A 17564-nucleotide genomic window follows, 5' to 3' on the forward strand; every position below is an offset into this window, starting at 1 on the left:
CAAACATCTTTGTAATAATTTTCTTTTTTGAAACAATCTGGAGAAGGACGCCTCAGATCAAAATGATCCTTCATCGAAGAAAGTTACGTCAATGGCCAATCTGGACTTGGTGGATGCCACTATAAGCCAGGAAGAACTCGATCGTCTTGAACAAGAAAATCCTCTAGATGCCTTTGCTTTCTTAAAGAAAAATGACGTACTTTTCTCGAAGAGTAGTGGCAAATCATCGAATGTTTCCACTGATGCTCCGTCAGAGACATCTAAAGAAAATCTCTTAGCGGAATTTCGAGACAAAGTCTTGAAAGTCAATCTACTGGAAGCCATCGAGCAAGATGAGAGTGTTGTTGATGAAGTGAAAGATTTACTTCACAAATTATGTGAACTTCCTTCTGGTTCTAAATTCCAAAACCTCTCTCAAATGTTAGGGCCCCTTCTCGATAGCATCAATCAAAGCTTTCAAGAGAAGAAGACTGATCAGGCCCAACTCGAGGAGCAAACACAACGCTGTGACCAGCTTCTAGCAGATGTTTTCGCCTTCAATGTTAAATTTGAAGCCTTCCAACAAGAAACTCCAGTCATTCGACAGAAGGTGGAAGATATTGATACTGCTATTGCAAAGCACAAAGCAGAAATCCAAGCATTGGAAACCCATAAGACAAACCTCTTAGACAAAGAAAAACTTATGAAGCAAGAGGCTCATGTTGTCTTTCAAAAGGCTAAGGAATCACAACGCTCTCGAAAACAAATTCAAACTCTTACTGAAAATTGCAATGCTCTCGATGGAAAGCTTTCAGAATTCAATAGCCAAATCGACAAACTGTTGTCCGAATTTGTCATTTAGTACAAACATCTTTGTAATAATTTTCTTTTTTGAAACAATTTGTTCCCTTTTATCCTTGTTTCATATTTTATGATGGTATTCCTACCATTTAAATGGCATTAGCATTTTTCTCTTTTAGAAATTTTACTTGCCAAAATTATTTTCTTTAAAATATTCCAAGAATACTATTTAGGAACAAGTTTCAAGGAAAATAATGATGAGAAACTAAAAAGTTTCTTTTGTTTAACCAAACAAGTTAAACTAGCCTAGGAAAACGTAAAACTTCTTGTCAATAATGACATTTAGAGAAAAATAAAATAAAGAGTAAATAAGTAAACTTTTCAACTTCCCTCTTTCTCCAAGGCAATCTGCAGTTACTAGCGCCACGTGTATGCATCTGAACCGGTTTAGAAACCGTAAAAAAGTAACTCCTTTTAACTTCTACCTTTATTATAAATATCAAAACTTCTCTTGAAAGTTCCATCATCTTCTTCCATTTCCATTTCCTTAAAAGCTTTTCCAACTTTCTTCTAAGTTTTCTTTCTTTCAAAAATGGATTTTCTAAGTGATGATCTTCTCATCAACATAGCTAAGAGGGTTGTTAAGCACAGCATGTACGACCTCTTTTATTTTCAAAGAACCAACAAAAGGCATGCAGTGATTTGTAGGGATCCCATTGTCACCAAATCTTTTGGTAATGACTGCATCCGTTTGCTTAATGACTTGGAACCAACTCATGAGAAACTTGATTTCATGTTGCGTTTATGGAACCATGGCAATCCTATGTTCTGCCTCCTTCGATGTTCTCAACAAATATTGCATGAAACTCCAAATCTTGATACCATAAACCGTCTGTTGAAGAATGCTGCTCCCTTTGAAAGTGCTAAATACTTTCAACTTCTCTTGAGGGCTCTTGGTCCTCCTCGTCTAAACTATGAGAAGCTTCTTGAAGATTTCAGGGAGCTACTAATGACTAGGAGAATGGAACAATTCCGGCTGGATATCTTGGGAGGTACTACTCCTTTCAGGTTTCGCTGCACTTGGTATAGGAGACCCATGCCTGCATGTCTGATCCGTCGACAATTCTGCAACAACTGGCTTAACTGCCCAAGCGATGGAAGGGCGGGGCATTATCGCGGCTTTCTCCCTGCTGCTGATGAAGACTACAACTTTCATAACTTCTGCATCGATTGTCATCTGGACAGCGAAGTTCGATGGTTCATCGAAGTTTTCGGCATGAATCACCAGTGGTAGATTCAATAGTCTATCGTTGTTTAAGTTTTAGTCTATCTAGGTTGTTTTGTTTGCACTTTTTGTAATGGTTAATCTATCCATTTTGGGACTTATGATGTAAATTGCCCATTAGTTGGCACTATCTTTAATGCCATGTTTCGCTTTTTATTTCGAATTACTCTTGTGCAATTTTAATTTCTTGCAACATCGGTTTATATTTTTTCAAATACTTACCGTTTATGCGCATAACTCTTTGGTCATCACTTAATTCTTTAATTTCATACGCATTATTTGAAAAAACTTTTCGAATTTCCCATGGTCCTTCCCAACTTGGAGACCATTTCCCCAACACTCGACTTTTCTTGTCCATTGGTAGAATAACTTTCCATACCAAGTCTCCTTGTGCAAAGAGTTTCGACTTAACTCTTTTATTATAAGCCTTAGCTATTTTTTCTTTCTGTTTTGTGAGAACTTCTAGTGCCATTAATCTTTCTTCATCTAAATCTACCAACTCATCTAGAATCATATCCCAGTAATGATTTGTCGGTATCTCGAATTGTCTTTGGACTCTAGTCGATTGAAGCAATATTTTGACTGACAAGACAACATCATTGCCAAATGTAAGCCTGTAAGGTGTAGTATTTGTCGATTCTTTGGGAGAAGTTCGACATGCCCACAAAGCTTCACCAAGAAATTCATGCCAATTTTGGGGTTTGCCTTTGGCTTTCCTTTTAACTATAGAAATAATATTTTTATTTGCTGCCTCAACTTGACCATTTGCCTGGGCATAATATGGTGTTGAAGTTAAGAGTTTGAAACCCATTTTTTCAGCAAGTTTCACCATTTTTCAACCAGTAAACACAGATCCTTGGTCTGTGGTGATAGTTTCAGGAATGCCAAATCTGTATATAAAATGTTTTTGGATGAAACTTATCACTTCATCCTGTGTAACTTCCTTTAGTGGGATCGCTTCTATCCACTTGGTGAAGTAGTCTATCCCCACTAAGATGTACATATGGCCTTTCGATGACTTAGGTTTTACTTCCCCAATTACATCTAAAGCCCAACCTCTGAATGGCCAAGGCTTGACTATCGAATGTAGTTCACTCGCTGGTACACGTTGGATTCCAGCATGTTCTTGGAATCCTTGGTACCCTTTGGCAAACTCTATACAATCTTTTAGCATTGTTGGCCAATACACTCCTTGTCGAAATAAAAGCCATTTCATCTTATGGCCTGCTTGATGCGCACCACATGCTCCACTGTGAGTGTTGGAAACAGCCAAATATGCCTCAGTTGCTCCAAGACATTTAAGTAAAACTCCTTCTGGATTCTTTTTGAACAAATTGTTCCCCACAATCACGTAGCTCAGGGCTTTATATTTTATTTTTTGACAAGTTGTTCCATCAGGATTTTCCAGATAATTAACAATAGGTTTTCGCCAATCATCATCAGATAAATTGTTAACAACCAAAATTTCGACTAAGTTCATACCTTGTACTTGTCTATGAGATGACTCCATGCCCCCAAGTTTTGGTGTTGACAATTTTCTGGGAAGAGATCCTTTCGAACTACGCTTATTCCTGATCTCGATTGGCTCTTGCTCTTGATCTTTCGAAACCTTATATCCTGAAGCTGAGCAAGGTCATTTGCTTCTTGATTATCCATTCGAGGAATATGTTTTATTTCGACATGAACAAAACGTTTGAGTAACGTATTTGCCATAATGAGGTATAGAATTAAACCTTCCTTGATACATTTGTATTTCTTGGTCAATTGTTTCAACACTAATTCCGAATCTCCTTTGATTTCTATGTTTTTTGCCCCCAGTTCGAGTAATATCTCTAAACCGGTAATTAAAGCCTCATACTCAGCCTCGTTGTTTGAACAAAATTGGTTAATTCGAAACTTATGCTTAGTTTTAGTGTTATCTGCCGAAACAATCACAATTCCAATTCCAACGCCATTTTTACGACTTGACCCGTCAAAATATAAATTCCAACACTGATTTTCGATACCCCCAGGCAATGGTTCTTCCATCGAATGATCAGCAATAAAATCAGCCACAATTTGGCCTTTAACGGACTTCAAAGATTGATAAGTCAATGAATATTCTGTAAGCGCTAAAGCCCATTTTCCCACTCTGTTGTGGAAAATAGGTTTTGACAACATATGTTTAATTATATCGAAATGCGAATAAACACAAACATCAAAAGGCTTTATATAATGCTTAAGTTTTGTACATGAAAAATACAAACAAAGACACAATTTTTCACTGGGATGGTATCTTGTTTCAGCATCATTCAATACCCTACTAAGATAATAAATGGCCCTTTCTACACCATTTTCATCCTCTTGTGATAGCATACTTCCCATAGTATTTTCAGATGTTGTTATATACAATTTCATCTTTCTATCTTTTAAGAGAGGTGACAAAATAGAAGGGTTCATCAAATAAGATTTGATCTCATCGAAAGCCTTCTGGTGCTCCGGTTCCCATTTGAACGCATCTTCTTTCTTCAACCGAAGTAGTGATGTAAATGCTTGCGTTCTACCACTAAGGTTCGATATGAACCTTCTAAGAAAGTTGATTTTTCCCAATAAGGATTGTAACTCTTTCTTGGTTGAAGGGGCTTTAGTCTCCATTATTGCTTTGGTTTTGTTTTGATTTATTTCGATTCCTTTCTTGTGGACAACAAAACCTAAAAAATCACCTGCACACACACCAAATGCACATTTTAATGGATTCATTTTTAATCCATATTGCCTCATTCTTACGAATGAACGGCGTAAGTGATCTAAGTGCTTGTCTTCTGATGAAGATTTAACCACAATGTCATCAATGTAAACTTGCATGAAATCCTCGATGAAATCATGAAACATCGAATTCATTGCTCTTTGGTATGTAGCACCAACATTTTTTAGGCCAAATGGCATTACTAGCCACTCATAACAGCCTAATGCCCCCGGGCATCGAAACGCTGTTTTAGAAATATCTTCTTCAGCAATAAAAATTTGATTGTAGCCTGAATAACCATCAAGCATACTTAGATATTCGAAACATGCTGCTGAATCTACTAGCATTTCTGCTACAGGCATGGGATATTCATCTTTGGGAGTGGCGAGATTTAAATCTCTAAAGTCAATGCAAACTCTTATTGTCCCATTTTTCTTTTTGACAGGCACTACATTTGCTAGCCAATCTACATACCTGGCCGGTCTGATGAAACCGCATTTCAAGAGTCTTTCGATCTCTTCTTTAATCTTTGGCAAAATCTGTGGTGCAAATCTTCTGGGAATCTGCTTCACTGGTTTCTTATCTAGTCGAATTGGCAATTTTAATTCCACCACTTTTCGATCTAAACCAGGCATCTCGTTGTAATCCCAAGTAAAACAATCTTTGTATTCTCTCAGAAGCTCTACAATTCGATCTTTGAACTCTTTGGGAATCTTGGCGCTCACATAAGTTGGTCTTTTGACTGAACCATCTCCCAAATCTACTTCTTCGAGAGGATCTTGCGCCTTCATCTTAATAGTAGAACCCATAGGATCTTCTTCGAAACCCAGAGGTTCATCATCATATATACAATCCAGTTTTTGATCCTTGAGGAGGTCATCAGTAACATCTTCAAACGGAGTTTCGACCACCTCTTTTTGTGAAATCTCGGCCTCTTTAGCCGTTTTGTATCGAGTTTTGGCCACATAGGCCGTAATTTTATCCCAAAAATTGGGCTCAAACATAGATCACTTTTCGACGTCCCACCCAGTTGGTGAGATTGCATACTCTGTCGATCCTGGACTGAGGTCATTAATAACCTTCTTGTATGCTGAATTTCTTGTTCTAAGTACATTTTCTTCTTCTATGGGAACTTCTTCACGATTCACCATTACGTAATCATGATCAACAAGTTCTCTTTCCCATACAAGACCATCTGGATGTAGTTTCATAGTACACACTTCATCTTCAGAAACTATATATTTAGGACCCAAAGAAAGGACTGGAGAAATGTTTGCAAGTTGTTTATCGAAGTTCTTCTTGGTGATGGTATTAACCTCAGCCAAAAAATAACTTTGATCGACTTCGACATTTTCCACCAGACCATCTTCTCTCCAGATAGCAATCCTTTGATGTACAGTAGAAGGTACTGCCACCACACCATGGTTCCATTCCCTTCCTAACAACACATTAAAGTTAGCCTTAGAGGGAACTATCATGAATGTTGTTGTTCTTTTCACACTTCCAACTATCAAATCTACTTCGACAGCCCCAAGGGAGTTGCCAGTTGTTCCTTCATAATTGGTGAGAACTGTGTTATGTGGTTTCAAATCAGAATCAGCAAGTCCAATTTTTCCTAAGAAAGATTGGGGTATCAGATTGACCGTGGCACCTCCATCCACCAACACTTTATTCACGTCCACGCCGTTTATCTTGGCTTGGATAAATAAAGGTTTAAGGTGATGCATCATCGAAATACCAGGCCTCTCGAATACTGCATGTTGATCTTCGACACAGCCATTGTTCATCACATAATAACATAATGGCTTATGCATAGCCATTTCTTCAGTGAAATCCCTTTCCACTTCGTTTACTTCAGAAGGTACATCGTACTCAACTGGCAGCATTGACACAACATTGCATATTATGTCAAGACTTGGGTCAGATTCAGAGAAATTCGAAGTCATTTCCTCATCCTCCTTTGGAAGGTCTTTCTTCAAAGTTGATAAAGGGGGAAATATTCTTTCAGTGGCTGGTCTTTTGACCATTTCAAAAACAGTCTCCTATTTTTCTCCCTTTTTCTCAACATTGGTGATGTCTTTCAACACGTTTGCCTTCTTATGGCGTTGATACCTCCGTCATTGTGTTTTTGTCATAGGATTCTTACCTTTATAATTGTTGTGGTAAGCATATTTACTGGAATTCGAAAACTCCTGTTGATGAGATGTTGTAGCCACTCTTTTCACCCATTTTGTTGGTGGGGAAGAGTAACCAGATTTTTTGCCCCCAAAGAAGACCCAAGTATCTGTAGGAGCCTTCGAAGAAGGATTGAAAGTCCTCATGTGACTTTGGCCTGGATTTTTCTCTGAAGGTTTCATCTTATAAGAGACATCTTGCTTGTTGAAACCAAACTTTGGACTGTTATCAACCCATCTGTCTTTATGCTTGACTTGAGGTTGAAATCCCTCAACGGATTTTGCGGCCTCTTTATCGAAAACTGTGCTACTTCTTGGGCAAAGCATGACATGTGCATTGGAGATCTTGCATCTGTTGAGAAAATCTATCAGATCTTCCTCAGCTTTAGGGTATGCCACTTTCATTTTTTCAGTAAGTTGGTCTTCAGTGACCATTGCATTCTCTGATTGATGGTCTTCAGCAACCATCTCTTCGCCAGTTTTTAAATTTTCATTCAAAACTGGGGCCAAGGAGGGAGATTCAGTATAAAATTCCTCTGATATATCTACCATGTTTATGGCAATCACATCAGCATACATTGAATCAGCCTTCTTCAGAGGATTTGCATCTATCTGCATTGGTTGTTTGGTCTTATTGATGAGTCTATATTTAGTGTATTTTTATGCGTTATTTAGTTTCGTTTTAATTAGATTTAGTTTTATTTTATTTAAATATTATTTCCTTTTTGAACTATTTTACTTCAATTGCATATTTTATATTTCAGGAACAAATATTGGATGGAAGGTGTCTTGGAGTGTTATACCCTGATTTTGGACCTAAAAATACTTGTTCAATTCCTCTTATCTTGCATTTCAAGCCATTTGAACTGTCTCTGATCAATTACATCTTCCTCTGCATTTTATTTCAATATTACTTGCAAAATTCACATGTAAGGGTATTTTAGTCATTTCCTATGTCAAAATTTTTTTCAGTCTTTTAAAAATTTGTTTGAGTCCTTTCAATTGGTTAGAATAAGTCTTTATTTCAATTCTATGTCAAAATCCAGTTCAAAAATTGCATTTGAAGTCATTTTGAGTCAGTTTTGCCCCTAGGGGCATTTTAGTCTTTTCATATGTCAAAACCCTGTTCAAACTCTTAAAATTGTCTCTGAGTCTTTTTAATTTTGTTTGTATAAGATTGTTGCTTTAAGTTCTTGATAAAAATCCATTTTAAAATTTGCATCTGAGTCATTTTTAGTCGTTTTAGTCCCAGGGGCATTTTGGTCATTTCACACGAAATTTCGGCAGAGAGAGGTTAAAGTACCTCATTTAAGCCATTGGTTCGTTTTAGTCCGTTTTGTCAAATTTTAATCGTTTCACTTTACGTTATTTCCAAATTACGTTTTTTAACCAATTTTATTATTAATTACTTTTAAGTCCTTTTTTGTCATTTTTGCATTTCAGTCCTTTATTTTTTAGCCATTTGCAATTCAGTCCAAAGTTTGTTAAGTCCAGTGCCACGTGTCAAATTTTCATTGGTCCAGTTAGTTACAGTCCATGTCCATGTGTCACCATTCTATTGGCCCAGCCTGTCCAAGTGTCAGTCTATAAAAGGGGCCTAATCATCACAGATCCACTGATTCATTGCCACATCACAGAGAAATCAGAAACAAAACTTTCGTTTTCTCTCTCTCCAAAAACGGATCAAACACAGAAAAATTGATGAACACGTTGAAGTTCATCAAGAACTTCATCATCCAAGAACCCTAACCACTTTTCCAGCCACACAATCTATCACAAAATTGCTCAAATTCGTCCAATTCACACAAGACTCAACATCACAGGATCATTACCACATTGAATTTCGTTTCAATTTCACGAAAAGCAACAAGAATCAGCGCGAATTGGCAAGAAGAAGATTCTCAGATATTCGTACAAATCATCATCATCGAACCTTCGTCTCTTTCCTGCAATTCAAACCACAAAGGTGATCACCAGAAAAGAAAATTCGAGAGAGAAGAGAAGAGGAAAGATCGAATTCGAATCCAGTTGCAACACCGAATCCAGCAAAAACTCAGAGTCGCAGAATCAACACAAAGGATTGCAAGCTCAACGAACTCGCAACCTAACAGGAACAACATGCATCAGAAAAGCTCAGAAGTTCAAAGATCCAAACAAATCCAGAGGTAATTATTCATTTTATTTTCGTACATGTTTGTTTAGATCTAGACGAATACATAGTTGCTTTCAAGAATCCGAGTGCAGAATTGAAGAGAGGAGGAGAAGAGAAGCAGATTCTGCTAAAAATTTTAAGAAAAGAGGAAGTTTAAACTTTCCGACGCGGTGGCTCCGCCGCCGGAAACCGGCCGGCCGCCGCGTCGGAACTTCTGTCTTCTTCTTCTCCGTCCAAGCAATTTTAGAGAGAAGGGAGAGTCAAGTTGTTTAGAGAGAGAAAAGAAACTCTCAAATGAGGGTTTGGGAAGAGAATCCGCTTATATACCCCCTGCTTGTTCCTACGCGCGCGCGTGTGCTATAGTCCCCTATTCCCTCGCCTTTATAACCGTTGATCTTGCTGCTGGATTACGTGTGTGGTTCTGATCCAATCTTCTGATGTGTCTGTTTGAGTTTATCATGTGTCCTGCGTTATTAGCCATTAGATCTAGGGTTAAGGGGGACTGGATCAATCCAACGCCCCTGTTGCGTTTGGATGATCCAGGACCCATCTCTGTTTGGGCCTGGGCATCTTTCCTTCACAGATTCTTTGTTTTTGCTTATTTCCTGCTATGTGCACCACTGGATCTTGTTTTTACACCCCTGCCTGTCCAAAATTGTTCATAAAAAATCCTAAAAATTTTCCATGTGTTCTTGATCGTTTCTTGATATTTTTGTGGTGTTGTTATGTGCTAAATTTTGGTTTAAAAATATGTGGTACTTTCTTGTAAAATGTTTACCATTTTTTGTTAAAAATTGTGAAGTTTATATGTTTTTGAGTCTAAAAATCTTTTAAAAATTCTACAAATTTTCATATACATTTCTTGATAACTTTGTAGTGTTTTTGTGATGACTCTTGCATATTAAAATAGTAAAGGGTAATGTGTTAATTCTCTTGCTATTTTGTGGTGCTTTTGTGTAAAAAATTGATGAAAATTTGCTTGATCCCAATTCCAATTTCTTGATGAATACTTGTGACCTATACCGCTTGATTTTATGGAGTTTTAGCCACTGTTTGTGTTTGATATTGCTGCATGAGTGTGAACCTTGATTAGTTACTTAGTTTACAAGTTACTTGTGTAAATAAATAATGCAAATATGCCTAAGTTTGCTTCCAAAATGACAAGTTCACCATGTTGCCTTAATTCCCATTCTAAAATCTGATTCTAAACCTTTAAAAGTGTGTTGGAATGTGAGAATTATAGGTCATATGGCTCTTGCATTTTATGGGCAAATTTTAGTCATGTTTTAGCACTCATTTTGCCCTTGTTTTGGGTTGTTTTCTATGCTTTATGTTATAGTGTTTCTCTTGCTTTATTTCTTTTAATAATACCATGTGTTACTAACCATTTCATTTCATGTCTCATATATTTCATAAGCATCCACATTCCATCCCATATTCATCTCCATTTCTCTTGCGATTTAATTTGTACCAAGGCTTAGAATGTAAAAACTTAGGAGCTTTTGTAATATTTTTCTTATGCATTTTTAAATTCTTGCAAGACCATAGAATGTATCTAGGCCAATGATGTAAAGGACAATGGACTTTAATAATGTACACCGACACAAGCACCGACACATGCACACACCTCACTTTAGGTATATAGCTAGATATATGCATGTTTAGATGTATGTTTAGCATTGTATGTTTAGATGAATGTTTAGGCTTTATACTTAGAAAAATCAATTTTCCAAAAAAAAATATGAACAATATCACTCAAACCATTTTTTAAATAAACCTTGGGATCAAAATCCCATTGAATTTTCCTTTTCTTTTTCTTAATCAAAATCTTAACGAATCTTAATATTACTTAGACCATATTTTGCAAAATGACTAATTCAACCTCACATTCTTACAATCTCATGCCTTTGAGGCCTCTTTCTATTCTTCAAAATCCCATTTTCAAACTTAAAATCAACCAACGAAAACAAAAACATTTTTGGAAGAGAACTACGGTGGATTTGATCCCTTAAACGGGTACGTAGGCAAGGAACAAAATTCCTTCAATTCAAATAAAATAAAAATTCAAACACATTCTTCTCCCTCCAATTCTTCACTTAGTAAACCTTAGGTGTAAATATCATTTTCAAAATAGCATTTAAAAATAAAGCGCACGCGTAGAAATTAAAGACGGTTCCTATAGGATACTATAGTCGTTATGGGTGCCTAACACCTTCCCGTAGCGAAAACAACTCCCGGACCTCGATTCTCAAGGGTTTTGCTTACTTTTTCCCTTCCCAAGAAAAAATAAGATATCACCGGTTAAAAAGGTTCAAACGTAATCAATGTTTGACACCCAAAAAACCAAGATAAAACATGGAGCAAAAGAAAGGAGTCTGGAGCTGATTTGGAGCGAAAATACGAAAGATTCGGAACAAAAATATAAAGCCCCCAAGTCAGAAGCTTGGCACGGCCCGTGCCAATATGTGGCACGGCCGTGCCACCTCACAGAAGGCCTTTTGCTGCTTTTCTTCAAGCCCAAGTTACTCTGTTTTAGTTTTACCGGAATGCCCTTATAGTTGCTTAGATTTTAAGTCAATTGTAAAGTTATAAATAGAGTAGCTCTCCATCACAAATATTCATCTTTTGTTCTTGGAAATAATATGTGACAATTGTTTCTTTGAATAAAAGTTCACTTTTATTTTATTGTTCTTTTGTTTTATGTTCTTCTTCCTCTTCTTCTCCATATCTACAATGAACGTTAGTGAGTAGATTTCTTTGTCTTGGGATTGTTGGATAAGTCTAATGACGTAATCCGGATCAAGCCAAGCCTTAAACCATAATTTTATGTAACCCTAATTTCTAATCTAAATTCACCGCTTTAACATGAATTAACCATTATCAAACTGTGGAAGCGAACACGGAGGGTTTGATAATTGTTAATTCATTATCTTAAATATCAATTCATAAAGCGAACGCGGAGCTTTGATATTCGAACAAGTGAATTTAGACAAGGTTTGCGAAACATGAGAATAGTCTAGCAAACCTTGAGACATATAAAGTTTCGATCTTCAAGGGTCCCAAAGGCAATCACCCATGAGAATAGGTGTGGTTGTTGGAGGGATACACTCACTGACTTTGAGAGAAGCTTTGATACGCTTAAGAGAAACTTGTCTTTAGAAATTGGGACTAATGTAAGATTATAAGTTTAAGGGTTTGCTTGCGAAGGATTTGTCATTAGGATGAACCAATAATCCCAAGGCTCCTTTTATCTTATTATTGTTATTTTCTCTTATTTAAAAACCCCTATTTTATAATCTTTCTTCTTTTCTAATCATTCTCTAAAAGTTAATCGAATTCATAACTCCCTAGCGGAACGATACTCTTTTACTACTATTAATTCGATAGACCGTGCACTTGTGGTTTGGCTCTATCACTTATCTCCAAATTTCAGCCTTCCTTCATCGAGAGCTTTTTGCACAGAGTCCCTGAAACGAGTACAACGAGATAAGTTATGGCCTAAGAACCCATGAAATTTACAAAATCCCCGCTTATTTCTTTGTTCTAAAGGAGGAAGTTTCATATTTTTTGGCACCAAAATTATGCCATCTGCGACTAAGAGATCAAAAATCTCATCACATTTAGAAACATCAAAAGTATATATTTTAGACGGGTATTTATTGTTTTTAGGTTCTTCAGGATTTTTTCCATTCGATGGCCTTAACAATTTGCATGTATAAGGCGGCCCATCTTTTAGTTCTGCCAGGTTAATCTCATTTTCTTCGACAGTATCGGATACCCAATCGAATTCAGGGTCAATGTCACCTGCGTTTACATAGGCAATTTTTTCCTTTTTAGGAGACTTGTTCGTCCGGGCTTTTTCAGCCTTAAGCCTTTCGACTTGTCGAACTCGGTCTGCTAATTGTGCCATATCTCTAAGATATTGAGTGTCCAATTTCTTTCGAACTAAATAATCGAGGCCACCGACGACCATTTCGACCAATTCATGTTCTGGCACTGAAGTAAAACATCTTGCATTGAGAAGGCGGAATCGATTTAAGTAATCATCAATTGATTCATGCGTCCTTCGACGAACGCTGGCCAATTCTTTCAAACTGATTTTAGATTGGCCCATATAAAATTGTTCATGGAAGGCCTTTTCTAACTGATTCCAACTGAAAATGGAATGAGGAGGCAATGTGGTGAACCAAGTGAACACATTTTTCGTCAAAGAACTTGGAAAATATTTTAATTTCAAGTTTTCATTGTTTGCCATTTCGCCAGCCTCTATAAGATATCGAGCAATATGTTCGACTGTTGACTCATTAGTTTCCCCCGCAAACTTAGTGAATTTGGGGACTTTCCAGTTTCTTGGTAAATCAGTCTCTAAAACATACTTCGATAAAGCCGGCACAAAATTTGGCCTATGTAAACCCATATTAAAACCATTTTGGGCTAACAAAGCCTCGACAACATTCGCTATGTTATTATGGCCCTCATAATTATTTCGATGGGCTTGCATTACCACTTGGTCTGCATCTTGATGCCTGTTCACCAATATTGGTGCCCTTTCAGGCTCTTCCAGAATTTGTGCCTGCGCCTCTGGCGGTTGAAATTGATTTTCAGGCACTTGGGCATTTTGACTAACTGCTGGGGGTTCTATTGACCCACCATTTAAATTTCGATTTAACGGTGTGCTTCGTGCACCAGGGGCACCGAAAAAATCAGCAATTCGCTCCATTTGAGCAGACAACGCTTGATAACTATTGTTAGTGTCTCGAATTAAAGGATTAATCACTGCACCCATCTGTTGTGTTACCAAATTGGCCATATCATGGTTGGCCTCATCCATTTGTTGCCTTAATGCCATCATAGATGCATTGGTTAAAGTTTGTTGGGGTGTTGCAATCAGGATGCTCACCCCAGGAGTGAACAATTGGGGCATTGACACATTTAGACTTTTTGAGAACTAAGACGGGTTCGTGTGTAGGCCTTGCATTAAAGACGTTGGCATGTCGTATGGCATATTTCGACGGCTTGTACCAAGATTAAAAAATGCTGGAACGGCCTGTGTAGTTTGGCCAGGGACAGTTGGTCCCGTCGGAATGGCCTGAGTGATTGGAGCGGACGATGTGACCGCAGGAATGGCCTGAGATGTCGACATGGCCATCGTCGATTCGACAGTCCCTAATGTTGTCGCCATGGTACTACTTGGAATTGCTTGTGTACCACCAGATGATGAGGGAGGGTTGGTTGTTGTTCCTGGTGCAGCATTCGATGCCGCCGCGTTTGGACTAGAAGGAGGACGTATCATTTCAGGAAGTTGTTTTCTACTCCTTAAGAGCATGCACAACACAAACCAACAATATAATTCAAAACAAATTTCACTACGAAATTATTGACAAAGGCACAAAAAGGTCCCACTGGGCATGCCAATTTGTTTACGCTGATTTTTCGTAAACAACCGCTGGTTTAAACGTTGTTACTTGCAAGATCAACCAGTAAATCTTAGGAGCATATTTGTGCTTTTTGTGTAATTTCAAGAAATGTAATGTGCATAAAGAGTTAAATAAAACAAAGAAAATAAAAGCAATCGAACTCAACCAAGTTGAATTCAATCGAAAGTTTGTTAAGTAAAAACAAAGAAATTGTTCAGCATGAACAAGTAAAATGCGAAAACATTTAAGACAAAGAACTTAAATTGCATTGATTGAATGTAAATTGGTACACAGATTCATACATTGCAACTTGTAACTCGTTTCTCGCTTCCATACGGATAATTTGAGTGTAAGTTTTGTATGATTGAATTGCGACCTCTTTTTCGTCAGAAAAACTACTATTTATACAAATAGAAATAACTACCTAAATTCGAATTCAAACTTATAACTATAGAAAACTAACAAGTCTTATCCATTAAGTTTGAATTTCGAACGCACCTTAGAGATATCTTTATCCAAAAACTGTTTTCTCGATAGGTTTTGTCCGTTGAACCGGAACACGTGCTCTCAGCAAGCCCAACTTCGATGAAAAACCTTTGAGTTAACTTTCTATTTCTTCGATGATAAGGTCAACTCTCTTTGATTGCATTTAATGATAGCCTTTAAAATTTACAGGCTAACACCATACATAGATCTCGCTGAAGACTGCAACAAGATAATGACTCATGGAGGCAATCTAGACCCATCATTCTGGATCCAATACAACTATCCTTCAAGGACTAGAGTTGTCCATCGAGGACAACTATCAAGGTGGAGGTTCAAAGACCAAACCCTAAACATACACAATAAATTTTAACACAGGGGCATTGGATCATGTACACTCACTTTTACCTTTGAATACTTTATCATTCCACATCGCTTAAAAGGATGGATAATGGAAAGGTGGTAGAGCTAGACAAGATACCTAATGAGATATAAAGAAGTCTCAAAGATAGCGGCATTTGGTGGCTCAAAAAGATTTTTAACGAGATTATGAGGTCAAAGAAAATGTTGGATGTGTGCGGAAGAATAAATTTAGTTTCAATATATAATAGGAAGGAAGACAAACAAAATTGCGCTGATTATAGAGAATAGGCCAAGTACCACTTTTGATCCTTTTAGTTTGACAGAATTATCAAGTCAGTCCTTTAAGTTTCAAAAGTTTCAAATAGGTCATTTTAGTTTATAAACTATTTCATCGTTACCCTTGTTGTCAGTCTCCGTTTAACTGATGCTGATGTGGCCGTTAAGTTGCTGACTTGGATCAAAATGATGTGTTTCAAAGGCTCCAGGTAGTCAAAATGTTGTGTTTAATGGCCACAAATAATCATTTATAGGGTTTAAAAGGCGGTTATTGACAACAAGAACCACCTTTTTAGCCCTAAAAAGATCATTTATGACCATTAAACGCACCATTTTAACACCTTCGAGCCTTTAAAATGCATCATTTTGATCCAGATCAACAACCTAACAGCCACATCAACATAAGTTAAACGGAGACTGACAGCAGGAGTAACAGTGAAATGATTTATAAACTAAAAAGACATATTTGAAATTTTTTAAACTTAAATGACTAACTTGAGAATTCGGTAATACTAAAAGGACCAAAAATGGTATTTTGCCTAGAGAATACCATGAAGTTATGAGGAAGAGTGATTAAATAGAGACTAATAAACAAGACTTAATTGTTGAAAATCAATTTGGTTTTAAGGCTAAGAGGTATATCGTGGAAATGATCTACTTGCTATAACATGTGATGAATTGACGTCATATGGATAACAAAGCTTGCACTTGATTTTCATTAATTTGGAGAAGGTAAGTGATAAAGCGCCTTAATAAAGTTTATGAAATGTCCTAGGCATCGAATAAATAGGTTCGAATTTTATATATCTAGCTATCTAGAATACATACGGGGGACTTGACTGTCTGTACAGCACTTCTTTAGATTATTTTAAAAAAATAAAAACTTCTTTAGATAGAATGAGAGAAAAATATTGTAGATATGTGATACCATATTAGAACAAATGACCCAAAACCGTCCATCTCTAATCGATAAAGAATAGAGGTTGGAGAGAAAGCGAAGATTTTTGCATTAAAAAGACTAAATATAACAATAGTTAGTCCCCGTGAGCTTAGCTCAATTGGCAGGGACATTGCATAATTTATGCAGGGGCTGGGGTTCGAACCCCAGACACCCCACTTCTCCACAATTATTTGTGTGAGTTCTAGCCACTAGGCTACTAGACCAAAAAAAAAACAATAGTTAAATGTATATTTGCTATCATTTTATTCTAAAAAGTTTACAAAATTGCCTTGAAACAACTGCATCTAAATACTAATTACTTGTTAAAACTTGAACGCTAAGGGGCAAAGCTCCACTAATACTCCAGGTCCTTATATATTTTCAGAGACAAGAAGTATATTAAACCTTTCGGTTAAAATTTTTTTTTTCTTATAAAATTTTCAAATTTTAAGTTTTAGTTCTTATAAAAAAATTAACAATTTTTGGTTCCTTAAAAATGTTCTACCGCCACTTATGATCTGTGGTTTAAATCAAATCATTTAATGAATTTTTATAGAAATGTTTATAATATTATAACAATTCTTTCTACAAAAAATTTGATTTTTTTAACATGATTTGAATTAAATTTAAATTTTTAACGCTAAAAACTTAAAAATTTATCACTAGTTAAAAAAAATAAACTTTTACAAGAGAGATTTCTATAACGTATTAAACACGACCATATAAATAATACAAAATTTCAAAGAATACACACACATGATTTTACTTAAATTAAATGTAGGGACCAAAAGTTGCGACGGAAAATTTTGTAGGGATCAAAATTTGATGAAATTTTTTACAAAGATTAAAACTTGAAATTTCAAAATTTTATAGAGACAAAAAATATATTTAACTGTAAATCTTTTATATGTTTTAACAAAATTAATTTATCTTTTTTATTTAACAAAAAACAAACAAGAGTAAATAGGT

General features: G+C 36.4%; 2 protein-coding genes across 2 annotated transcripts; both read right to left on the minus strand.

Annotated features, from left to right (window-relative positions):
• Nucleotides 1-2142: 2142 nt before the first annotated feature.
• Nucleotides 2143-2897, minus strand: LOC146909987 (uncharacterized). Its single transcript, XM_085729396.1, has 2 exons — nt 2288-2897; nt 2143-2147 (listed from the first exon to the last, which is right to left on the minus strand). Exons 1-2 carry the CDS (start codon nt 2895-2897, stop codon nt 2143-2145), a joined length of 615 nt encoding a protein of 204 aa, XP_085585522.1.
• A 9631-nt stretch (nt 2898-12528) lies between these two features.
• On the minus strand, nt 12529-13965 carry LOC146909988 (uncharacterized). The gene has a single exon (XM_085729397.1). The coding sequence runs from the start codon at nt 13963-13965 to the stop codon at nt 12529-12531; it is 1437 nt and encodes a 478-aa protein (XP_085585523.1).
• Between the last annotated feature and the right edge of the window lie 3599 nt (nt 13966-17564).

The sequence above is a fragment of the Medicago sativa genome, chromosome 7 (assembly GCF_051527215.1).
Source record: "Medicago sativa cultivar Bolivia chromosome 7, Bolivia_mono, whole genome shotgun sequence".
Taxonomy (NCBI): Eukaryota; Viridiplantae; Streptophyta; class Magnoliopsida; order Fabales; family Fabaceae; genus Medicago; species Medicago sativa.